At 40.9% G+C, this 27,258-nt stretch overlaps 1 protein-coding gene and 1 long non-coding RNA gene across 2 annotated transcripts; both read left to right on the top strand.

Moving 5' to 3' along the window:
• Positions 1–18,407: 18,407 nt before the first annotated feature.
• On the top strand, positions 18,408–23,528 carry eef1e1 (eukaryotic translation elongation factor 1 epsilon 1). The gene is made up of 4 exons (XM_077509409.1): positions 18,408–18,581; positions 19,061–19,258; positions 22,336–22,431; positions 23,208–23,528. Exons 1-4 carry the CDS (start codon positions 18,498–18,500, stop codon positions 23,349–23,351), a joined length of 522 nt encoding a protein of 173 aa, XP_077365535.1. The 5' UTR covers positions 18,408–18,497; the 3' UTR covers positions 23,352–23,528.
• Positions 23,529–24,186: 658 nt separating this feature from the next.
• Positions 24,187–26,340, top strand: LOC144009591 (uncharacterized). Its single transcript, XR_013280970.1, has 3 exons — positions 24,187–24,280; positions 24,619–25,095; positions 25,198–26,340. It is a non-coding gene; the product is annotated as an uncharacterized LOC144009591 (long non-coding RNA).
• The last annotated feature ends 918 nt before the right edge of the window (positions 26,341–27,258 follow it).

The following is a 27,258-nucleotide window of genomic DNA, read 5'->3' as shown; positions in this document are numbered from 1 at the left end:
CCCAAAAAAAAAAAAAAAAAAAAAAAAAAAGAAGCACACCCGAAAAAATAAAATAAAATAAATACATAAATAACAGACACCTAAATTTACCCTGTAGCGTGAAATCATTCTGTCAAAAGTCAAATACACAAAAAAAACAAGACACCTCGACGAATGAATAACTCGTAAACCTGTTGGCAAGAATCATCTTTCATTTTCAAATCGGTGGGACTTGCAGGAAAGAGCTGGCGTGTCATCATCACCTCCCCACAGGATAAAGAGGAGGGCGCGAACGAGGGAGCGCGAGATGGCTAATTGGATGACCTTGTTGCGCGAACAAACACACCTGAAGCCAACGCGGATGCCAAAAACCTTCATCGCTTTCATTCCGGCTCGTCTGCGTTGTATTTCACCCTGGGCTCTGACACACTTTGGAAGTGTGTTTACCTGAGCCAACACGTTGTTAAGGCTAAGAGGCCTTCTACTGTACGACAAATATGCGCACGGTGCCACTTAAGACACTCCTACCCAGGGAGGCAGACTTTGCCGAAGGAAACAACAGCTGCTTTGTGTGATACAGTTATAGGTACAGTACATCGCAATGCATTGGAATATTGTACAAAAGATCATTTAATTCAGTGTTCAAATCATGAAATTATTATAGAGTTATGTATTGGATTGTGGAGGGGATGTGTTTGGCCATTTAATAACATCTGGGGTTTTTTTTTTTCATTGTTTTACTTTCAAAACATTCCAATGCATTTAAAAATGGATGCCACTTTCTGCATGCATTATATGGAACAATTTTAGACTCTTAAAAAAATTGGGTCAAAAAGGGACTGACACAACTTGGGTTATTCAAATTACCCTAAAAGTGGGGTCAAATGAATAACCCACAAAACAAGCCACATATTTGGATTGTTTGTGGGTTACTTATTAATTTAATTTGACCCATTTTGGAGGGGGTTAACCACACTGTACAAAAATTGATGAAAAAATATGAGGACTTTTCAACAGTAGTGCACCATTTTTTATTAATACATTTGAATACTGTAAATTCTGACGTCATGGAAGAACAAATACAGCAAGCATCTGTAAAATAAGACTGTAAAATAAGAATATTCCTTTCTTTTCTTTTTTTTACAGTAAGGCACTCCAATTGTGTACGGTACAGTATTTATTTTCATTTTCATTCAACTAGGACCCTTACAATTTTCTACTTCTCGGGGCAAAATTCACAGACAGGCGTTCACATCAGTATTTCATTTACAGGCCCAATCTGCCGTTTTCACTCGGGAAAATGCACTTTTTACTTTAACTTTTTCTCAGTCTACACATCTGGGCTTATGTTAATGTTTGGTGGTGATTTTGTCCTAAAGCCCCCCCTCCCACCTCCCCCAGCCTGTATTTTGCCACAAAATGGCAAAATACAGTGAGACCACAAAAAGTGACACGTTATAGCTAGGGAACAATATACCTAAATATTAAAAATCATATTCTTGGCGATTAAATGTAAATTTAGCACTTTTTTCTGAGACTTGATCGTACAACCGTCTGCCGCACATTGTGGCATTTTTTACCGTATGGACAGTAAATAATGTGAAAACGGCAACGTTAGTTAGCGAGTGGCAAAGTAAGATGGCTGCCAGTGGTGTCACAATGGTGAATTCATATACAAGTCTGTGGTTAGGCTTGGGCGCTCTATATTTGATGATTAGCCCTGTGGCCTATGGGCGACCGTGGGTATAGCGACAGCATTTTTTTTTTTTTTTTTTTTTTTGTCATTCTCTCAATTCCAGTTACCAGCATGCCCTGCTGGCTCAGTATTAAGTCACGCATTAGCATGACCGTCTAGTAAAACTCGAGATAGTCGGGGGGGTGTAAGCACACCATCTCCTGTAAAGCCTCAAAGAGTTGGAACACATGCCAAAGAAACGATAATCTTCTTTATGAAGGTTCCTCAAGGCACCACAAAAGACGATTCTCCTCCAATATCAATAAAACACACATTACTGCGCTACTCTGAATGTAATGCATGATGGCTCCTCTTCTGTCTTTTGATGGTGGAGGATTCATATGATGTCGCGGCTCACGCCGGAGATGACTGATAATCTACAGTGCATATGACATTTTTCCCTTCCGTCTTCATCCGCAGCCTTTGGCACTGGCGAACTCGCTGGTCATCTGCACCAGTGGGGGGGAAAAAAAAGGGTTGAGTTTGAGACACAACATATGTTATTCGCTTTTCCAATAGTGCGATGCCTCGCAGGGAAATTTGCGATATCGCATTATGACAAGAGAAAATGAAAGAGGCTCGGTTGCGCCGCAAGATGGAGTGCGGACAGCCAGAAATAATATCAAGAATGTAGACATTGGGAGCTGGTGACAGTCAGACCGCATGGAGACATCACAAACAATATATCCGAGTTCAACATCAGAAACAATCAGACTAAAGATAGACAATGAAAAAGAATATGGAGAGGGAAAAAAATGAAAACGGAGCACTTTTGTTCTCCATTGCTCCTTCTGCATCTGTCATTTTGAATTTGTACATGGATAAAGAGAAAAAAAAATACATATCAATATGAACTGGAGAATAATGGATGATGTAAGGTTTGGAGATGGGGCTGAAAAGTGCCTGCAGCGCATCTTCTGAGCCCCATCCAGTCACAGTTTCTGGCAGACTGTCACTGTTTGCTATTCTTAGTGGTCGCGTCTTTAAAAGGCAACGGCAGATTAGCCCACTTCACAAATAAGACGCAAGCCTGAAAATGTCAATAACAAATTAGCACATTTATAACATTAATACTGCATTTACAAATGAAAACAAACAAGACATGACATCTTCTATGACATGTTCTAATGAGACGAGGTCCCTGTGGTGTCCCGCAGGGGTCAGTACTTGTCCCTCTATTGTTTAGCATCGACAGTACATGCTTCCGCTTGGTGATATTATCCATTACATAATGTTCTGGAGGATTTTCAAGGATCTGGGTGTCCTTCAATATTTTGCTTCTTAACCCTGATTAAAATCGAGATGTTATTGTTTTTCCGCCCAAAATTGGCACGAGAGTTTATGGACTCCACTCTGAGTCATGATAAATGTACTATTACCCAAAAACATCAGTTGGGTTGGTTTGACTCAATTCTCTCCATTCAAATTCACATCATACTGTAAAAAAAAAAAAAAAAAAAAAAATAACATGATTTTTTTCACAATTATTTAAAAAATATCATTTAATTTTCCAAAAATAGACTGTGATCTTATATGTGGAAAAATTAAAGTAACATGAAAACACATAATATCTCTTTTCTTTATGTAGTGGTTTGATGGATCTGTAAGGTGGAAAAGCGTTATCTAAATGATTACCATAAGAGTAAGTTGTTGCAATTTTAAACCCAATATCTCATTTGTCAAACAGTTTACGTTTTGATAGTTGAATCATGTTGTTTTTTTGTGTCATATACTGTTATATTCCATCAAACTCAAATTATTATTCAACCACGTTCCATAAAATGGTGTCATCCTGTAGTCTGGGAGAATATCGACCACAGCTGCTATAATTGTACTATTTCAATTGAAAACTGTTCAGAAAGCTTCGTTGGCTTAAGATGTCTGTTTTGTTTTGTTTTCTTTTAGGGTTTTATATACATTGGAAACATGTTTTAAATTTTACAAAAATGTTCAGAAATGTGAAGATTAGTCTAAAAATATGAAAAAACAAACAAACAAACAAATCAAAAAGAATCGTGATAGAATCAAGATTGTGAATTTATTTTTAAAGAATCGTGATATGACATTTTTACCATATCGCCAACCGCTATGTTTACTGTATTAAAATCACTTTATACACACATCAAAACAGTCAATAGCACATATATCTAGACACGCCTTTTCCCCGCCTCAGAGTCGCCACCCATCGTTCTCCCAACACGGTTCCCGGCGCTCGCATTTCACACGCCGCGTGCGGGGGGGGGGGCCTTCGTTTGGTCCAACGCAGGCAGGTCTAGGTCACCCCCTCGCCTCGTCTAACAAACGGATGCGATTGACTGTGACAGATCCTTGATGAGTAATTGCTCTAATCACTTGACGGCTCCCGACTGACCAAACACCCTCCACGCGTCCCCATCGCCCCTCCTCCAACGCACGATTGCCCTTTCCACCCCCACTTCTCAGCGGGGTACGACAGAGTGGAAGCGGACTGAAATCGGTCTCAAGGAGATTCTCCTCCGAGATGATAAGGCCTTTGCTGTTGACTCTTAAGCGTCTACAGTGACATTGTGCTCTTGTCAGTTTTCTCCCATCATTGTTGTATCCATTTAATAGTGACACATTCTCCACAAATAAACGTGGTCTCCGGGTGGGACGCCAAACCAGCGCCGCCAGCACCGAGCCGAGGGCAAGCGATGTCTCGCCAGTGCCCGTTTACACTCCTTTAAACAACACCTTTTCTTTTTATGCCGCTTTTTCGGCTGAAAACCAGGATGGACTCATGCTGACGAGAGGTTTTGCGAGACTTCCCGTCACATTCTTGAATGAACTCGGCTCGTGTGGGGTGTGTTGATTGTGCAATGTGGCCGCACACCACGAACGGTACGTTCAAAACTGGAACTCCCGTGATTTTTTTTTCTCTCTTCACGTGTGGCGTCTGTCAAAGGTTGGAAATCGGCCGACAATTTTAAAATCTTGCCGTGTGTGAACCAGGTTTAAGCGAGTACTTCTGCATCTTCGGAAAGTGCATAACGTGAAGCCTCAAGTAATCTCGTGGACTGAAGCAGGTTTACAAATCGCCGATCCGGATTTAGATGGTTTTTTCAGGTCATAAAGTACTCGCCAAAAGGTGGCCATTCATGACTGACACAATGACGAAGGTGCCCAACTCTGATCGATGAATCGAATCGTCAAGGTTTTCCATAGTTGGTGCAGCCGCCCTCTCGCCCAAAGTCATCTGGGATAAGCTTCAGCTTTCCCGTGACCCCAATAAGGACAAGCGCTATAGAAAATATAGACAGATCGATCGATTCGATCCTTTCTTGCCCTTTCGAATCCGGCACAGATAAAGTGGCTGTGGTATTTTATCCGGTGCGGGGGTGCTTGCGACAACCGCCCCCGTTTCTCCTATAAGGGCCACCCCCACACCTCTCCATGCACCAACCAAACGCACTCTTCCTTCCTTCTGAATACGAGACAACCAATTAGAGTCAGTAATCTCTCGGACCGACCCTGCGATTTTTCCCGAGTGTGCATCTCCTCGACCGGTGCAGAGCAGACAGAAGGAAGGAGAGGAGCTGTAGGTACGGCGCCTGGCTGTCATCTCCACTCATAGGTAGCGCTGCATTCATGGGCCTTAATTATATGTGGGTTGTCAGCACTGGCCGTGGAAATCTTGGAGAGCCTGGGCTGTGAGAGGGAATAGTTAGTGAGATTGGCAAGCACTGACAAGACAGACATGACAGCCAGGCAACCCGTTCTTCTTCTACTGTGACCACCCCCCCTTAGCCCCCACTTGCCCATTGGTCCTGCTTTGACTGGGCCACTTGACTGAGAAGGTGAGGCGTCTCGCTTGGTAATGATGGAGCTGTCTGTCTCAGTCAGTTACCTCCCGCTTTCAAGACCCCCCACCTCCAAAAAAAAAAAAAAAAAGGAAATTCATATCACACAAGCCCTATTTTATTTCTTTTATTTGCAGTTGATTCGTGTGCACTTAGTCACGGCTGTTGAACACATCGTCTGGTTGTCTGCCGACAGGCCGCATCGACGACTTTGTGCCTATTATTGCCTCGAAAATACATACAAGGCTGTTATTACCACCACCAGGAAGGTTTTGTTTTTGCCACTTGTTTGTTGTGTTGGTTACATAATATCCAAAATATTTGTAGAAATTGGGGCAAAGGATAGGACAAAACATTTTTGTCTACAATTAGACAGTTGATGATGTTGTTTGAAAACCAAAATGACCAACTTGGTCTTCAATTTTGGGCATGGGCCAGAGAGATTTTTTTTTTTATGCCCTATTTTCGGTCGAGTAGTGTGAGACTAATTTTGTCCGACTTTCCAGGGGATGCGACTGATAGTTTTGAGAGGTTGACCCTGAAAATATATCCTTTTTTTTTCTCTCTTTTTTTTTTAAATGGTGTACTTTTGGGATTTTTTTTTTTTTAAACAACCAACCTCCATCACCTCCTCAAATTAGTTATTTACTGTTATTTTTAAATGACTAATTTATTTCATAGTATTTTACAATTATCATAAAATAGAGTAATTACCATTAACTGTTGTAAATTCCCCACAAATTAGTAGCTATTCCTTCAATAATAGGTCAATTTAAGATGGCAAAGTTTTCAGATGTCAGAAATTACTTGTTTGTTTGTTTTTAAGTGCTTTGGCAGAAACAAACACCAAAATCATCTAATTGTGTTCGACAAAATCCAGTTTTGCTCCAGGTATGTTTGACAAGCACGTGCAGGTCCTAATGAGAATGTGAATGACAAGTTGAGTAATTCCACCTTCGAATGTGTCATAGTGCTTCACTCAGACCAAACACTTTGGCCCATCACAGACCCTTAAGACCGGGGCCCAAAAAATCCTGCAGGGGGGGCACGTGGTACTGCAATGTGTACCCCTGCAGCTTATTACACGGATGAATGTTGTGTGTATGTACATTGTTATCTTGGGTCAACACTAACAAATATACAGGGTGACTGTACAGTGCACCTGTCTGTGGTCAACAATGCAGGATAAAGCCGCTGACATTGACCCTAATAGAGTCAAATGAAAGGGATTAGTGCCGGGTCATTACACAGCTAAACTGGCGTATTACACAGAGGATGCCAAAGGACAAGACTTGGGTGGACATCTCGAGTTCACTAGGAAATCATGAGTAATAGTAAGCATTGAAATGTATATCGATTTTATTTTGGAGGGAGCGCGTCCACTCGCTGACTCGTTCGCGAACCGGAAACGGCAACAGCCGCCAACACTCATTCACTGAATCGTTCCTTCCTGAACCGGAAGCGGCAACGCGTTCGCCCACTGGCTCGTTCCCGGAAACACCAATAGCGAGGCTGCGTGTGTAGTAAAATCCCGCCCACGTCTTGACGCCAGCTTCTGATTGGTCGTTTGCGAAGACGGACGGCGCGAGCGTGGCTGCTCTCAAAATGAACTGAGAGACGAACGAATCACTTCAAGAAGTGAGCCGTTCGCTCGCGTTCACTGAAAAGATTCGTTCTGAAGAACGAATCGGTCGTGACCGACGCAACACCGATGGATTCATCTCGAGAAAAATGACGATTAAAAAGCACGTACAATTGATGGCACAGATATTACCACGGGACTGTAACAATTCTGAGTCTCGAGCCACATACGGGGAAACAAACTTTGTTTAGGTCAAAATTTGGGCAACAACTTTTGTTTTGGATCTCATCAGCTTGTACACCCAATGTCGCTGCCAGTGCTAACTGCAAACAGCCATTTCTATAACATTATTAAGGTGTGCCGTGCTGTTTACTTTTTACACTCACGCTGTCAAAACAGCGGGGATCTCGGAGGGACTATTCGTTTAGTGACGGCCAGTCCCGGCCCGCGTTTATTCGACTCGTAATAAGCTTTGGGCTGGGCTCCCGCCGGAGAGTTTGCTTGACAATCTGACAACGTTATCTCAAGATAAATGGGTTATGGGTCGCAGGTGGTGGGAGAGGAGAGAGAAAAGCCACTTGACTTTTCAGTCTGGTGATGTTTTGATGGAGGATGCGTTTGAGCTGGCAGCACCGGCAGGCAGGTTGCCCCCAGGTAGATGCTCGAGATTGTCTGGGAACAGAGCACTTGAGGAACGTGCAGTCGCCACTGTCTCTTTCTGTGCATTGTTAAAATCATATGACTTTATTAAGAGGGAGATTGGCAACGACAGAACGTGGAGACACCTGGGGGGGAAAGTTGACCAATTCGGGATTAGGACGATGGACAACGGTGATTGGGCAAAACATATCAGTCTGCATAAGAGACCATTTAAGTAATAACCAAGCCTGTCTCTCACTTACTCTTAGTACTTAACTTCACCTGTGTGTGCGTGAGCACAAACACACGTTCGCACACGCACACATTGGACACTGACCATCAAGAACCCAAGACCTCTTTTAGCCTTTAATTCACCCAGCAGATAAACAGACTTTTCTTTGATCACTCCACGTTATCGTAAACACCAGTCAAAGAAAGAATATAATTCCAATTAACATACAAACAATACTCAACATATAGTATATAGTATTCTGTCATCCCTTCTGTCTCGAAATCATCTTCCTCCTCGGATTCCGAAAGTTTGGTCGCCATTGATTGAATGTGCAGCATCCATTGCACTATGCACAGTACGTGTTCGATGTCGTGTCTACTAAAACGTCATTTCCGGTAGTCCCAGCGGTAAGTCGGACAGATCGGAAATACTCGCAATTTGCCATTAAAACCTGATTTTTAGTCAAACTACGGTTCACAACTTGCTTGAAATGATGTTTATGTATTACAAAACAAATTAACTATGGTAATGTGAATTGTATTCAATGTTTGCAATCTTTAAAGTGCACTGTGTGTATATATTTGTATACAATTGTGAATTGTCACGTTACGTGTGGAGTTGAGGACCCACATGCAGGGAGGGACGGCAGTTTCATAAGTATGTAATGCAAAAATTTAAAACAAGGCACCGATGAACAAAAACTAAATTAAAGAAAGACCAAGCTAACTAATATCAAAGTAACAAACGAGCATTCACACCAAACTCTGTAATATTGAAACATGGCAACAGACAGGAAATATATGGACAAGAAAACGAATGAATCCGGGAACTAAATGCAAACTAACTAGCGAGACAATGAGAATTACCTGAAAAAGACAAAAGCAGCTGAGATAACTGATTGGTAGAAACGAGCGAGACGAATCTAAACAAACATGGATCATGGCAAGAATATCCAAATGGAAAGAAAATCAATTCTTGTTTTGAAAACTCATTGAACGTGTACAGCACATTTATTTATTTAGTGACCGTATTTTCCGCACTATAAGGAGCACCTTCAATGTATGACATATTTTACAACATTTTCCATATATAAGACGCTAAAGTAGAGGCTGGGGTTACTTTATGCATCCATTAGATGGTGCTGCGCTAAAGGGAATGTCAACAAAACAGTCAGATAGGTCAGTCAAACTTTATTAATAGATTACAAAGCAGCTTTCTGACAACTCCAAAATGAATAAACAGCCGTTTTATTATTTTCTCTGAGGTAAAGTGTTAGTATTAGCCAGCGATCCAAGATGGCGGGATCTTCTGCCGATCGTGCAGGGTCACCGATAGCGTCTTGACAGCGAGACCTGTTGCGGCTCAATATTGATCCATATATAAGGCGCACTGGATTATATGGTCAGATTTTCAAAAAATTGAAGGCTTTTAGGTGCGCCTTATAGTGCGGAAAATACGGTAGTTTTTTTTTTAATTCCATTTCCGCCCTCAAAAATACAATATTCATGTCCACATCACTGCAACTGTACCTAATATTTTGTCAGGTGGGAGAACCCTAACCCAGCGTAGATAAAGCTGCCGTACATGTTGTACTTCCTTCTACCTTTCTCGCTGAACTGCTCTTGTACTGTCACACTCTTCACTTTGACTGTCTCAAATAACGCGAATGAGCTCCAAAAGTTGCACATCGTACTCCTGCACGCAGACGCATGAAAGCAAGCCAGCGATCAATGCATCTGCAGACTGTTATTAATCGATTTGGAGCGAAGAGAGGGACGTGTCTAATGACTGGTCCTGAATGAAGGAGCCTCTTTATAGGATAGCAATTGTTCATTACAGGGCTATTTCATGGTGTTGGTTACTTTGCAGGCTCGTGTCTTTTATTCAGCCGAACGTTGCAATGGAGCAATGGCCCGGGGGGGTTATATTGTCTCCTCACAGCTTCAGTGTTGTCATGCTAGTTGCCAATGATTTGCCTGGTGCCGTTCAAGACTTTGAAAAAAAAAAATGGGAAATGTGTTCTGCAGTCTTGGGAGAGACGGCTGAATGTGCATAACAGAACGCGGGAAAGTTCTGTCTCGATCAAGCGGAATGTTCAAGTCAAGTTCGGGTGCTTTTTTTTGTTTTCTTTCATCTTTTATTGCGGTCGTTGTTACGTGCGAGTTTTAGAATGTGCTTCAAGGTTTTCGCTGCGGTAGAAGGAAGAGTTTTATATGGTTCCGATGTTGTCACAGAAAGTACGTACTGAAGTCATGATGGTCTTGTCGCAATACTCAGTTGAGTACATTCATTACATTCTGCCATCTAATTGGAGAGCATTTTATTGTTATGTTTATGAAATACCATGTATGCGTTCAAGAAAGCTCCTCCAAAGACGCCAACAGCTTTTTCATGAACAAATTCTTCAAGGGTTGAATTAGACTTAGACTTAGACTTAGACTTTATTGATCCCTTTGGGAAATTTCCATGTCCAGCAGCAATGAGAACAGATAATAAAATAGAAAATAATTCAATCAATCATTAAATAAGGTTATTACACCAGAGATTGAATTAATAATAATAATAATAATAATAATAATAATAAAATGAAAACTAAAAATTCAATCAATCAATAAATAAGGTTATTTCACCAGAGTTTGAATTAATAATACATATAATAATAATAAGAAGAAAAACAAAATAAAAAAATGATTTAGCCCACATTTCCAAAATATGTCAAGTAGCCAAACTATCACAAAGGCTATCAGCACGGTGATTCCCTCCAAACGAAAAAAAAAAAAAAAAAAGAGACCTTTTGTGATGATCCTGCTCTCAGTGCTGTTTGTTTTTCTCCTCGACAGGTGTGTGAGTGGGCGTTTCCTCCAGCACCACACCTGGCGTGCATTACCTGGACAATTAGTGGACTTGAAAAGGACTCCTGACACAGCAGTCTGCTGTCGGATTATTCCTTGCTCACTGCTACTAGCGGCAACAATTCTCTGCACCGGTTTTTGATTCATAGCAATGTTCATTGTCTTGTTAGATCTTGTTTTTGTATTTACATTTACGTGTGAGTATATCCACGGCATTTTTTGGTTAGAATTGATTGGCGGCATCTTTGCTTGGTTCTATTTTGTATTTATTCCCTTGCATACTTTTTTTGCAAGCGTTTTCTGTTCCTCTTGCGTACCTAGCAAGTATTTTTCGGTTGGTGTTTTCCTCCAGCCTTTGTGCTCGCAATTTTTGTTAATTATCCTGGTTGCGCTTTCTGTTCAAGTTTTCCACAACTTCTTCTGTAAATAAATTTCTAAATTGTATTTTCCTTTCTGGGCCTGTCTTTTTTTGGGGATCCTCTTTCTGTCGACTGAAGTCGACCTGACACCTCTGGGTGTGACAGCAGCCATACATTATACAGCATCTACCACAAAAACACATATACGTGAACACACAGCTCACACGGTGGTGCATAGCTGCACGTATAAACCTTTGATGCATTATTTCTCTAGCCTTCAATGTGAGCGTCACAGGTGAGTCCTGGGCGCTTTTATCATAGAATGGCCGGCCACAGTCTCATCTGTCCCTGGGTTGAAATTGCCAATAAAGAGGGTCTCATATAGATCACCCCCGACGGGCGGCGGCGGCGACCTGTCATGCGGTCCGTGATTCCTTGCTCTCAGAGAGGGGAAGAGGGACAAATAACCGAGCGAAGCTCACCATTTCTATCGAGCCTTAGCCCGCCCCCAGTCCACTCACACACACACACACACACCCGCATGCATCCTGCTTACACTCTCCAGGTCATAAAGCGCCAAGCTAAAGGGATATAGTGTATAGTAGTCATAGGAGAGACAAGTGCAAGCCTGAGCTTTCACTTCTCCTCTCCAGAGGTCGTGAATCAAACTAATGGCTCAAAGACATGAAGACGGAGAGCATCAGGCGGGATCTAAAAGGGCCCCAAATGCTCCTGTCTTAACATTTTAAACTTTTCAAACGTATGGACAAAACATTAGGTACACCTGAGTGACAGCCCATGTTCAATTTCTGCTCATTAATGGTGTGAACAGGGGCGTCACACCAAAATACTTCAAAATATGCATTTATTTATTTGTACAAGTGGATGCTCTATACGAGACCAGAAAGTTTGCCCATTTTTCCCCCGAGATCAAGGACATCACTGTTCTTTCTATATAGTATGCAGCCTGTGATAGACTGCCCAACCAGTGCAAAGTCGAGTCTGCCTTTTAGGTGAAGTCAGCTGTGATAGGCTCCAACCCTTTCTAACCCTGAGCACAATAAACTGTATAAAAAAAATTTAAAAAAAATGGATGGGGTGTTTTCTGAAAAACAAAATTTAGATATGAAGAAAATGTCATATAATTACTTCAAAACAGTTGCAATATTAGGGTTTAAAAAAAAAAAAAAAAAGTGTAATCCAATTAGAATAATCTGAGTTAGATCATCAGAGGTCATCAACTTAACTCAGGCACGCATTTATGCTTGGAAGACTTTATTCTATAACTTTCAAATAGTTTTAATATAATTATTTTAAATGTTATTATTTAGAAAACACAATTTGACCTTTAAAAAAAAAACGTGACTTTATTCTTATAAAATTAGGACATCTTTGGGTTATTTTCTTGGGGGGGAAAAAAATACATTGTTATTCTGTCCTACAGTCAGAGAGGTATTATGTGATTTTATATATTTATTTGTTTTTATTGTTATTATTGTTGTTTTATTTTTTTAATTGTGGTTGTTTGCAAATGTACAAAGAGGTGACGATTTAAATTCATTTTATTTTGAAAGAATCTCTTGTTTTGGTTTTCTCCTGCGTTTGAATCTTGACGTTGGCCCTCCTGTGTGGGTTTTTCATGTTCTCCCACATGCTTGTGTGAGTCAGCTCTTCGCCCAATGTGAGCTGGGATCGGCCACAGCTCACCTGTGACCCTAATGAGAACAATTGAGAACAAGTAGAGTTTCATACGTAAATTTGTCATTTGTTTATTTTAATTTAAAAACCAAACAGTACTTCTACGGTATAAATTAGCCTATGATATCATTTTTTAAAGACCACAGTTCATATTGTTGGTTAAAACTTTTTTTTCTTCTTCTTCTTCTTCCTAGGCAAAGCCATGTGAGAGCTTTCATTTCTTTGAAAGACCCACAGTGCCCCCTGCTGGTGAATGAGAACGCAGCAATGAGCGTCAGAAGTGCTGCACACATGCATGCATCTGCTGCACACACAGAGCTTTTTTTTTTAAACTTGACGTGGTCTTTGCCCGCCCGCCCGCCTCAAGTGGGTCCAAACCTCGCACGCGGGTTCGGGAGCGCCCCGCTTGGGCCGGTGTAACTTGCATGCTCGCCCTCCGAGCTTTCCTCTGAATCATGGACAAGAGACGCAAAAGTGAGCGTGAGAGCTGGAGGAACCTGCATGGCCAGTGGGCAACTCCAATAAAAGACAATCTGACTTTTCAGAAGCTATCATCATCCAAGATCCTCCCACCGAGGTTGTTTGTCTGTGGGGGACACGGATGACTGTGGGTAAAGGAGGAGGATATTCCGAGCGGTAATTAATAGTCTTAAGTGACTGCTGCTGCTTGGCTAGGAGGCAGTCACTGGATTTGTTGGTACGGTTAGCTGGTACTGCGTCTCCCCCCCCCAGCGTGTCCCACGGCCTCCTGGCTTGGCATGGAAGCGCATGAGGAGGAAATGGAGAAACTGCCTTTTATGGCTCGTTTGTTTGTCTCTGGGGCCTCTTCCTGATCAGCCACACACACACACACACACTTCTTCCACTCTCTTCCAATGTTAATCTCGTGTCACAAACATGAAGGCAAAGACATGAAATGCCACAAAAATGTCATCACTCCACCCCTGTCACTGGCTCATCCACCACCCCCCTTGTAAACACTCATTTGCATGTGAGTTTGTCTGATGACGGGAGGAGGCTGGGGAGGGCGGACCAGCTTGTTGTTTTTAGCCTTTGGGGGGCTTCTTTCTGCATACGAGAAATGGGAACTAGTTGCTTCTAACAGTTTCCGCCACTGTTTCCATTAGGAAGGCCTGAGATTTCCACCATTCTCGGGCTCTTTTGCTCTATGAGGAGCCAAGAGCCGAAAAGCTTCAACGGCAGCGTGGACCACCACTTGCCGTCAGTGACTTGCTCCAAGTCTGCCTTCATGTCTTAGTTGAAATATGTGAATAGTCAAGGTCATAATATGACAAAAATAAAGCTGTACTGTATAGGACTACTGCAGTGGGCTGGCAACCTGCCCATAGCCAGCTGGGATAGGCTCCAGCATCCCCGTGACTCTTGTGAGGAATGGATGGATGGATGGATGGATTACAGCTATACAGCATCATTATTATATTCCATCTGTGAAAATACTCTTTATTGTAATAATAAAGTTGAAATACATATCAACCAGGGTTTATTATAGTTTTTGAATTTTCATTTTAGTTAGTTTTTATTTCGTTTTGAGTTTTGTTTTTTTAAATGTAGTTAGTTTTAAGTTAGTTTTACTTAGTTTGCAGGGTGGTTGTGTTAGTTTTGATTAATTTTTGTTATTTAATAAATACTTAGTTTTAGTTTAGTTTGAATTAGTTTCGGTATTAGTTTTAGTTTAAAAAAAATGTGTATTACTTGTGCGCAATATTTAGAAGAAAAAAAACACCATGGTAGCAACGTCATCTGAAGGTGCTTTTCTATTGGATGCTGCTAGATGACGTCACTTCTGTGTGACACACTTTCAAACGTCCTTATTGCGGTTAATATGAAAATAAATAAACTTAAAATCACATTTAAAATCAAAGGCTCGTGCATTAAATTAATTAAGTTAGTTTTAGTTAGTTTGTAAACATAAAATGTAGTTTCAGTTAGTTTTCGGGTTTTTTTAACAAGCTTTTTCGTTTTTATTTTATTTCGTTAACGGAATAGTTTTTTAAATTTTTAGTTTGAGTTTTTTCATTAGTTTTAGTAAACTAGAATAACCTTGATAACAACAGAAGAATCATAAACATTACAAAACAAAATTTGTAATTTTAGGAAAATAAATGGGAAATATTCTGAGGAAAAGTCATACTTTTTATTATTATTTATTTTTTTAAATATCATAATCTTAAAAGACTTAAAAAGGAACGATGCAATATTCCAAGACATATTTTTTTTTTAGACCTGAACAAGGAGAAAGCATCAATATTATATCTGGACAAATGCTCTTCATTGTACATACATTTGCGTGTATATTTCAGTTTAAAGCTGCAGCCATATATTATTTTTCCTGCATAAACCTACTGCAACGAAAGTGAACTAAATAACTTCCATATACCTTTTATAGTGGTGTACTTGTGACCCAGTGCCTGCAATTTCACCAATACAGATCAACAGTGTCAGTGGCAACATGTCAAACTGCCGTCTGCCCCTACTGGATCTAAATGACACTTTTCAGTCAAAGATGTTTCCCAGGTCATAAAAGGTAAAGGAGAAAACAGGCGCGTCAACAGCGATGACAAATTAGCATGAACAGCATATTGTCGGCTCCAGACCGGGAGAAAGGAAGCAGGACATATCTAGTAGGACTGAGGGCTGTGTTTATGGCTATGCCTGCTCTGGGAAGCCCCACGGCGCTCCGAGTGACCCTTGCTGTAGATTTTCCTACTAATGTGACCCCCGTATTGTGTATCGCCGCCGTCAAAACTCCCACAGGCTACAGTTAGTCGCCGGGCACTGGGGATCGTTGTCCTCAGTCCGCCTGAGTACAAGACAGGATGTGGCAGCTCGGAGGCATTTAGTTCAAGGAGATGTACTTGAATGCTGCAGGCGTGCATTTATGGAAGGCCTGGCAGGGGAAAAAAGTGTGTGACGTACTATGGCCAGCAAATAAAGCACAAAAAGGGGGGGGGGAACACGGGGTAGATTAGCCTAGCCTTGTTGTATGGCATCTAATCATTTATGATAGTCTCTGTGCTCATTTCTATAATTAATCTGTTTACCAGGATAGAGTTTCGCAACAAATTGGGTTTAAAAATGTCATCTGTTCATTTATATTAGTAGCGTATAGATATGGTGGCAAACAAAAGTAATATCTGCATGAGATTGGGCATTACATACAGTATTCACATTTCCTAGCCATTTTCTCACTTTTATTGTGTTTCTATTCACAAAAGAACGAGTGTTTATTTATGTACACTCAAAAAAGGACTTTGGCCACCTGTTTAATTTCCTGAAATGTAACATACAGTTTGAGCATATTCGCTATGTGATGCAATGTCGCGTTGGTGGTTTAAAAGAATGCATCATTTTTGTTACATATCCAGAAAGCCTGATCTCAACATTATGGAGTGGTTTGTGTCTCCCAATGATCAGAATAGCTTGATTGTCATTATATCACAAGGTGAAAGGAAAATTAAATACAGTTACAGCAATGACCAACAGAGGGAGACAGAACGGGGAAGCCTGACAAGTCACCCAAAGTGGCTTCCTTGTTTCTCAGTTGAAAAAGGAAAAACAGAAGGAAAGGGGGGGGGGGGGCCTTTGACAGTAAAAAAAACAAAAAAACAAAAAAAAACATCCAGGAGAGATATAATGGCCTTTGCCAAAGCCAAATGGCGGCTGCTTTGCCACTAGACTGACTTTGATTTCAGTCAACAGAAAGTCTCTGCCTGGGCCTCTCGATGGGCAGTTAGCCAAATTTGTGGTCATTTCTTCGAGGCAAGCGATTGACTGCTCCTCATATTTGGACAGTTGTGTCCATAATTTTGATTTTGGAGAGAAATGCAGGTGAGTATTAGACAAACTGACTACGTGAATCAAAAACAGCAAGCAGGGTGAGTGGGCGTATATTAATCTTTAGGAAGTCACTGATCACGTTAATGAAGTCTCACAATAATTATCAGCACTGATTGGATAACAGATAAATATAAATATGCAAACAGTAGGCTACAATACAAATTAATATAACACTATTGTGTGAGGCAGACGTGCTAAACACGAGACAACTACACTGCTGTGATTATTTTAGTCATGTTAAAATAACTTGGTTGTCGTTTTAGTTTTCCCTCAAGGGGTACAATCTCAACTGCCCAATATTTGATAAATGTAATAAAATCACGTAGCAAGCTATTGAGTGATTCCCACCTCAAGTCTAAATCCTTTTTTTTTTTAATGTATAGAACAACAAACAAAAATACATGCACTATTATTTTGTATCTCGTGCAGTCTGACCTCAAGCATTAGATCCAGGTGCGATGTTACCAATGTGGATCAAGTCAAGATGAAAACGACGCTTGTCACCTCTGCCTTGCTGTCACTCGCACGTATGCAGACGCACGCACACACACCTGGACACTACTTGGTTAATAAGGCCACTCTTGACTGACAGGTGACATTTCATTACGGGAACATCATAGAGGCGTGGTTGCAAATGTACCCAGACGTGACACGCGCCGGGTCGCTACAGCAGACGCAGACAGACAGAGCAAGTCAACTTTGCTGCAGGACTCAAGAATGAAACTCCGGACCCTCTTCACTGTCATCTCGGATTCCTTTTGACCGCAAATCCTTGCAAAGAACTTCAATGAAAACAGACAGGCTAGTCTAGTCTGAACTCATTTTTGATCAGTTCACGATCCTTGGAGATGTTGAAAGATTCTGTATTGAATTATGTCAGCAAACTGAAAGGTTGAGTTTGTGGTCACTGGTCAGTCAGAGTAGGAAAAACTATAAAATGGGGGTCAATTGGCAGTACAAATTCAAGTTGTTTGCCATCCAATGGAAGCGCAGAGAGACGTGGTTACCTGGCATGCATTTATGTGTAGGTTGAAGGTCTTCACACGTTATTTCTTTTTTGTATTCCTCTCACTTTTTTGACATTCACATCATTCCAATTTCAACATATTCCCAAAATTCACGCCATGGGGGGCTTCCATTTCGTCCATCCCACCAGTGGCAAAAATTCATAGTGTTATAATATCTCAAAAAAACAAAAGAAAAAAAAAACTATGCTGATATTACATATTACTGTACAGTATATAGCAACAATGACATTTTTAATGTCTCAAAATTATTAAAAAGTGACAGAACTCTTTACGCTGACTCCAGTTGAAAATGAAATCAATACATTAAAAACAAGGCTATCATCACTATCTTACCACTGAATGAAAACAAGAAATCAGTGGCAAGAACATACAGAAATTTTGTGTCCGTATTTTGTGCAGTTGTAATGTTTACATTCACTATATTGATTTATGTTGTGATGTTCTTCCTCAATTTCTTAAAAAGGTGATCTGAATGGCACATGTAAGAAAATATAGGCATGTATATGTATGTTTAAAAATGTAATAATGTTATTTCGCTCTCTCTCTCTCTCTCTCTCTCTCTCTCTCTCTATCTATCTGACGCAATAAAACGACAGGGTCCGTCTTGTTTTGCAATTGGTCAAATCAACAAGCAATCAAAGGCTGGAAGGCGGGCTCTGAGAGCAAACAGCCAATCGGGTGGTACTCAGATGACGTCATCCATTGTGAACAACCACCATGGCGTTACGGGAGCTAGCATCGCTCGAGAAATATTTAGGGCTGAAAAAGCCCAACAAGTACAGTACCCGAGGGGAGAAAAAGGTGACAAAAGCGCGTATGGGTATGGCGTTTAAAAGCGTCCTTTTATTTGAAAAGTAACATGTTAAACGCCGCGGAGTGGAAGATGATGCTAATAAGTTAGCCATGTGTCTGGTCACTATATGCTATACTGTGCTATAAGAAACATTATTTGACAGTGTATGACATTTTAAATGAATGACATGGGAAATATACCATATGCACATCGCCATGTGTTTCCTTTTGAGTGCACAATGGGAAGCGTACATGCTTGTGCATACAGTAGGGTGGGCTGTCACTGTGAACACAGCCAATGATTGGTCATATGGGAAAGAACACTGTATAGTGGATGTGATCACCCGATTTTCTATCATGTTTTACGATTTAAAAAAAGAAAGAAAAGAAAGCAGTATACTGCAGCATTGTTCGAAGCATGATATGGAGCTGAAAAGTTGGACCATTTATTTTTTTTTGGAGACAATTATTGACCTACTTTCTTCCAGGTCCCTGTGCTACAGAATAACAGTGGTCCTCCCCTGGTGGGCCTGGTGACCATCGCCTGCCACCTGGTGAAAGAAGCCAAGCGTCCTGAGCTGCTCGGTGATGCCGCAGAGGACAGAGCGGTGGTGCACCAGTGGCTGGAGTACAGAGTGAGCAAGCTGGACGGCTGCAGTAAGGACGAAAGCAGAACTATACTAAAGGTAGGTGCCCCAGAAGTGTAAAAAGGGATCCATGGGCGATGTAGAATTGTCCTTTTGCAGGGGCTACTCAGTCCACTCCTATTGTGGCGATGTAACTCAAACGGTTTAGTGTATCACAAACCTACAGTAACACAGTAGCAGATCATCATTATTACACTTAATATTATATTTATTAATTTAAAAGAATCAATTGGAAAACCAGAAAGCACTGAGCATGCCCTCTTGTTACCAGACAACGCATTCTTGCACCATGCACAATTACTGGAAATATATATATTTTTTTATTCAGTGTCAAGCTACCTTCATCATTATACCTTTATTAACGTTTCAGACATTTTTTGGTGTAATTTACAACTGTAAAAAATAAGATAAAATACACGTTAACCACGGCTAACAGTACAATGAAGACGTTACATAATGTATTTATATATGTAGTGCTGTATTCGGAATTCAATTATATTCTTTAAAAAAAAAATGTCCAGCAGAAAAATGGTGGGTCTGACTCAAGTGTTGTATGACTGAATTAAGAGACTGAATTGTATGAGAGGCTTTAGTCAGTAAAAGCCTTGACTGAATATCTAACTCAAAAAGCAATTCGTCTGAGAGGCGCCTCAGCATTCTCCTTTCATTTCGTTTGTCCAGACATACAGACAATGTGTGTGTGCGTGCTTTGGGGAGGCACACGCGCGCGACAGCAATACAGACTGATGTATGGCCTTTCGGTGACATGGCCCCTCATGACAGAGAAAAATGCCTTAATGCACCCGACGCCAGTCAGCGTGAAATGGATCGCCGGCCACGGGTCCGCCGGACGCTCGCCGCCTCTTGGCACTGTCCTGTCAGCGTGAAGCGTGTATGCGTGTGCGCACTTCTCACAGTGACACGCGCGGTCGTTGCGTGTCGGAGGAGTCACGCTGGGCGGCAGCATGTTATCTGGACAGGCCTCTTAAATATTTTAATGGTGCCACTTACAAAAGGAAGTCGCCGTGAGCGTCTCAGCTCTGGTGCCCAGTGCTCCCTCACCACCATCCATGCCTGTCCTGCTGTGGCCTTAACACCCTTCTTTCAAGCACCAGCCATCCTCCATGAAATGGACCATAGAGACAACCTGTCAAGTGGACCACACTTTTTTTTTTTCTTCTTTTTAAGACCTTTTCACCCCAGGATGCAAACAGAAAACTCATATCTTTTCACACAGCCTGTCACTCTTGTAATGTGACGACAAGAAAGTCAAACCATTTGACCTCCTGAGTCCAAAGTTTGCCACCTTTCCACCTTCAATCGAGATCAGCATTCTGTACGTTTGTTCGGCCACGTGGCAACTTTCCCCAAATGTGGGAATCCTGAATGCATATTTCCTGGCAAAAGAGGATTCACATTCCTCTCATTTGCTCAATTTTGCTTGGGGGTTGATATTTTGAACAACTGACCAAGCGGAGCATTCGGACAACAGGATCTGATCATATTCGACAGTCTGAATGTGTCAAATGGTTGTTCGAAGTTGAATTTAGATTATTGCCAGTCTGGTTCAAATACACGAAATAACTCTGTAGTGGCATGGCAGCAAAACAAACATTAGCTTATATACACGGGACGAACAAACAAGACCCAGGCAGATGTATATATTTCTCTCAAATTGTAAGAGCGCAAACATAACTTCTAAGGGTACAAACAAACAGTTTGCATCAATTTGGAGCAAATGAGGTCTTAAAGACATCTTTGCCTAAAAGTAAAAACAACAGCGCAAATGAAAGTTAAAGTATGAGACCTGTGGTGTCCTATATAAAATGATACTTAATAGCTTAAAAATAAAATTAATTAATAAAAAAAATAAAGCCCACCAACTGACTATTTTTTTTTTCTTCCTTGAAATTGCAGCCTTTGTGATTATAAAATTGCCTTCTCCCACATCGCAATGTTGATTAGATTTTGGTTATTTGTTCAATTGATCTTGGCTTCATTTATGTTCTGCATAAAAAATGAACAGCTGTACTTTTCCAACCTATATGCGGCCTACGCGCCGGGCGGAGGCAGCCGGGGCGCGCCGCCTCTCCTCCGATGCTCGACTGGGCTTCAGCTCCATGGCTGTAGGCTACAAAGCGCACGGATCCGATGGTGGAAGTCTGCAGTCTTCATGCCTTGTTTGGCATCAGCCACTTTTGCCGCACAATAACTCCATTTGCCCCCAAGATGCTCGGTGCGCATGGCGAGAGTTCCCTTCGCGCGGCGTGCAAGTGCTAAAGATGGTCCCCCCCCCCTCCCCTGGGACCAGCACTTCCGTGCGCGACTTTGGCCTCAGAAACGCAAATCACGCCACCCGAGTTGAGACGGCTTCATTAGAGATGCAAAGTGGGAGTAGCACGGAGTCATTTGGCAGTGGAGTAAACAAACCGCCTGTTTAGTGTGGCATCTGTGCTAAGTCGCCAGTCATAGACGAGGGTTGCATACCCCCTCAGGATATACATTATTGCCTGCCTTATAGATCACACAAGTGAGGATACACTTATGCATACAGCAAGATATTTACTGTAGGTTGATGAACCTGCTGTCATGCATGTCATGTTTTAAGTTGTTAACACGCTAGAAATTTTATAGACTCTTGTTGAAGTCACTTTGTTGCTTTATAGAGTTCCCAATACTGGCTCAGTGAAAGGTCAACATGTTCAGGCACACACCTTTTGTATTCAAACCAGACTAGCATCCAACAAGCAAAATCAAATCTGCGTTTTGTCACATGATAAATTTGCTGCTTAAACCACTAATTACAATGGCCAGCTGATTGTCCTTGGGAGGATGACGGGATCCAGTTTGTCTCAAATATAAAAAAAAAATGTCACTTTTAACAATGTTGTTTTGTTTGTGAATCACTCGATTTGAAGTGTGTAATTGGTACTGTATTTGGCATTGCATATACTGGAATTAGGAATGGCCAGCAACAACATACTTACATGAAAAATCTAATGTGGAGTATTCAAGGGGGTCATAGAATTTGAAGAGGCCTTAAAAAAAACATATAGTTTTACTCAATTAAACATGTGGATTGCACAGCTGTTTTGTTTTTATTTTTGCTCTTCCAGGACCTCAACCTCTACTTGCAAGACAAAGTTTGCATGGCCGGAAACCACTTCACCTTAGCAGATGTGCTAATGTACAATGGAATTCACCCACTAATAGTGAGTTACTTTTTTTCATGTATATCATATTTTTTCAGACTGTACTTCACTCTTGAGTTGTAATTTGTGTCCGGAGTAAAAGTCCTTTTTTTTTTTTTTTTTTATTTTTTTTTTTATTTATTTATTTATTTTATTAAAAAAAAAAAAAAAAAAAAGGTTGAGTTGAGTTGAGTTTAATATTTTTGTTAAGAATAGCATTCTATTGGCACAGATCACACACAATTGGCTATGTAGTCATTTACTCAATGCAGTTTGCAATAACATATCCATATTGTCACTTCTCTCCAAAATGTAGTCATGGACATGAAAGTTTGACCATTTTTAGAATTCAAAAAAAGAAAGACGAGTAGTAAGAAGAGATCTTGCAGAAATGGAAGTGTTTTTAAGCAGAGATGGAAGTTCAGCCTCCCCACCAGGCACGCCGTCACTTTGCTTTGGACTCTTGTGTTCCTTTTAACCTCGGGGACATTGAGTCCTGCCACTATATCTTTAAATGTCCACTTCACGCACAAGATTTCACAATCATTAAAAGCGACTGATGGTTCTAGGCGGCGATGTTGTCAGCTTCCAAATTCCATTTAATTAGATCCCAAGCAGCACATTCCAAGGACACGCTGATTTATTGGACGATGATTCATCTGCTGTTTCGTGCGTAACCTGCTTTTGTGTCGTAATGACCTCACCCAGACGCTTGTGTCACCTTCACCAATCCCGCAGTGCGTTGTGTTAATGGTACAGAGTGGGGGGTAATGACCTAATGTTCCTCTCTCACCCAGATGGACTTGACCTTCCAGGAGAAGGAGCAGTATCTGAACGTGACGCGATGGTTTGACCACATCCAGCATCGCGCCGGCATCCGACACCATCTCCCCCCAGTAGTTGTGCTCAGGAACAGAATTTACACAACGAGACACCACTGAGGACTACGCCAGACACACCAAAAGTGTTATTTCCTCCGAGAAAATGATTTGAAATGAGCGTGGGTCACATCAACATCGGGATTCCATTTTTGTTTTGACCGACATTAAGGACTGATGACTGCGTTACTCAAGCTATTGCAGGATGGCTTCCAAATAATAAACTAGGTCACCTCTCAATTGTCTTTTTTGGTATTGGTTGTGTCATTGATTATTCTTATACAGTAAGATTGGTTAAACCGGATACACAGCAAAGTAGTTGCAGGTTTTGTCTGTATTGTGTAAAGGGAAATTATTACAATTGCTTCTAACTTAATAAAAAGGTGTCCTCATTGAAAAATGGATAAGGGACAGAATTTATCACGTGTCAGTGTTTACTTGAAATGCCTCACCACCATGAAACATGTAATCCACCACTGCATGGTACCTACATTCCTTGATGCATGTAGTTCTGCCCGCCATGACTGTTTGACGATCCAAGTATGCCAAACGTGGTCACTGCATATTGTCATTTGTACGTCTATCGCTTGCGACTGCACTACTAAAAATGACAAGAAACACACGTTTACATTAGCTTTACAGCTCACTGATCTGTCTATAATTATCACTAGATAGCCAATAGCCCATACATGCCCATGCAATCCGTTGAAGCCACAGGGCGGCCATCTTACTCCTCCCTACATTTGGCGGAGGCATCTTTTGTTGAATTACAGGTATAATTCTTTAATAAAGAAAGACTTCCGACTTCGCAAGTCAAATTTCTAAGTTCAAGGGGGCGTTCCCGTACACACTTCCTGGTTTGAACTCGGAAAAAGTCCGCTTCTGACCATCCTCGAATGCAGCATAATATAGGCCACAGATCGGTGCATTAGCTTAACACATATGGTAACATTAGCTAATGGTAAATGCATGCTTGCTCACGTTAGCTTATGGTAAATACTTTATCTTATGGTAAACGTGTATGCTAACGTTAGCTTATAGTAAACACACATGCTAACGTTAGCTTGTGCTAAACACATGTTGACGCTAACTTGTAAACATAAGCACACATGCTAACATTAGCATATGGTAAGCTACTAATTCTGTGGTATGGCGTTTGAATCTTGTCTCAAATAAAATCTTGATACTGTCAGACGCATGGTAGTCTGACGTAAACCTACAGAACAGAAGCAGGGTCCCACAATATTGTTTTTTTGACAATTATATCCGAGTCGAGATTTTTGCAGTTCATTCGGTTCCCTGCTCGTTTTGATTTCTCCACATTTTACAGCGGCCGCTCGCATCTCAGACTGCCTACGTATGCGTTGGCATCACACCGCACTACTCGACTTCCTCGGCACCAGCCGTGTGGGCAGCGGCGGCGAGCAGTCGAGCATCAGCCCCGCAGTCAAGAGATCAGACCGAGGCTCCGCTCAAGTCCCAATAAGCACCACTGTTGATGCTTCAGGCCAGGCAGAGGGCAGCGGGCTCACCAGCTGCCACACACAGCCAAGCCAGCCAGCCAGCCAAGGCCCGAGCCTGCATGGGCCCCCCTTGGGCGACAGTCAGCCACTGTGCGTCACTTCAGCCCTCACACTACCACGGGGGGCTTCTAGAGAGAGAAGGACGAAGGCGGAAAGCAGGCAGCCGTGGCGAGAGGAGAGGAGGAAAGAGCACCCAGAGGCCAAGGGATCTTTTTTATGATGTGAACGATGATCCATGCACCCGAAAAGGGGTTTCACAAATGGAACAATTAACAGTCATCAAGGTGAGAGCTATCTGCAAAAAAATTGTTAATTTACAAGCAATGTATTATAGAAATAAAAAGCTGGGACAGTGGATTCTTATGATTGTGTTGTTATTTTCTCAGAAAATATTTCTGACAAGTGACGATGCTGCTTCTTGTCATCACCCCGGCAACAAAACATCAAAGAGGCTCATGACCCACAAGACCCGGCGATGAAATCTGATGAGTACTTGTATTTTCTCACGATTTCTTCTACGTAAATCAACCAGAAGATGGGTGTAGTTAAAACGAGAAAAAAAAAAGAAAAAAAAAGTGGGTTTGTGGTAAGTGTTACAAAGATGTAAAGAGGGGGAAAATGGCTCGCAGTCATCCAGGCAGTCCTTGTGACTCGATGGGCCAGTTTGTGGCGTCGGGAGCCATTAAAGACGTCTTTGTCTTCTGGCTTGTGTTAACATTTCGTTGGAATGTCAAGACCGCTCGCCGCAAAACTTGCCCCTGGATGTATTTTCTAAATTAATTTGTGTTTCTGATGATGCCATGATTCCTTGTTTCTCTGTAAGATTAATAATGTGCGTGAATATGTGGATTGCACAACTTGCTTATCCAATATCAAAGGAGTACGGTTGCACTTCAAATATGATCAAAACAAAACCAAAAACGTACGCATGCGCAGTATAGATAGTGCCCCGCTCTTCGACCACAATATTTTTATATGAACATTTCTGATTATTCAAGAACATGGACCTCTTTTGTAAGCATTTAAGTCAACAAGCAAACACAGATTGACCTTGAGAGAGGAAAGGAATTCAAGTCAGATTTGGCCAAAAACACGACATAACACCTGCAGACATCTGCGAATAAAAAACCTTGCCCAGAAATATTGGCAATGTCATCATTTTCGGAGTTCATTCTCCAAATATGCCAAAAGCTGCTGTCTATACAGATCATGATTTATGGAAGGGATGACTTAAAGTCGTGAATTCCGAGAAAATTATTTTTGGATGAGTCTATTCATTGACTGATACTGTAATGTGACCATAATTGGGGTAAGAATAAAATCAATGAATGAATTACCGAACAGAAATACACATTAATGAAATGAAAAACTTTTACTCTAAACAACAGTTGTGTAAACAAATTCTAATATTTTTTTATGAGAGAAATAACGCCGAATCAATCACAACAGAAGTGTCACCTAAACTTTTAAACCAGGGGTGTCCAAACTTTTGCATTTGAGGGCCACATACAGAAACTCAGAAGGACGCAAGGGCCACATCATGTTATGAAGAGAAATTGTGTTTAGTCCTAAAAATTGTACAAAGAATTTATTTGTGCTTTTGCATATTTAGGAAAAAAAAGTAGGGTTATTATAGTTTTGGATTTTTTTATTTTATTTTTTATTTTGTTTTGAGTTTTGTTCTTTTAAATTAAGTTAGTTTTAATTATTTTTCAGGGTGGTTCTGTTACTTTTTTTTATTAGTTTTAGTTATTTAATAAATGCTTAGTTTTAGTTTAGTTAGGTTCAGTATTAGTTTTAGTTTTTTGTTGTTGTTTTTTTTAATGTTTATTACTCGTGCACGACATTTAAAAAAAAAACATGGGCGCGACGTCATTATTCCTGATTATATCAAAAATAAATCTACTAAAAGGTTCATGCATTAAATGAATTACCAAAGACTAAACCGAAGGACATTTTTGCTATAATTATAGTTTTATATTAGTTAGTTTTGTAAACATAAAATGTAGTTTCAGTTAGTTTTCTTTTCTTTTTGTTTTAAAGCATCTTCATTTTAGTTTTATTTCGTTAATGAAATTGTATTTTGAATTTTTTTTTTTGTTAGTTTTTTAGAAAACTAAAATAACCTTTAATAGTGCCTGTGTTTTTTGACACTCTCTTTCTTACTTTGACCATCTCCAAACATTTATTGTTTTTTGAATTTTTTTTTTTGTTAGTTTTTTAGAAAACTAAAATAACCTTTAATAGTGCCTGTGTTTTTTGACACTCTCTTTCTTACTTTGACCATCTCCAAACATTTTTGTTTTTATTTAATTTGAACTGAGTCAAATGCCATTTTTAGCATATATGTCGCGGGCCACTAAAAAATGGACGGCGGGCCGCAAATGGCCCCCGGGCCGTAGTTTGGGACACCCCTGTTTTAAACTATTCCCAAACAGGCTTTTCCT

This window comes from Festucalex cinctus, chromosome 20 (genome assembly GCF_051991245.1).
Source record: "Festucalex cinctus isolate MCC-2025b chromosome 20, RoL_Fcin_1.0, whole genome shotgun sequence".
Lineage (NCBI taxonomy): Eukaryota > Metazoa > Chordata > Actinopteri > Syngnathiformes > Syngnathidae > Festucalex > Festucalex cinctus.
Note: the sequence above shows the minus strand (reverse complement) of the source record. Positions and strands in the feature narration are given on the sequence as shown.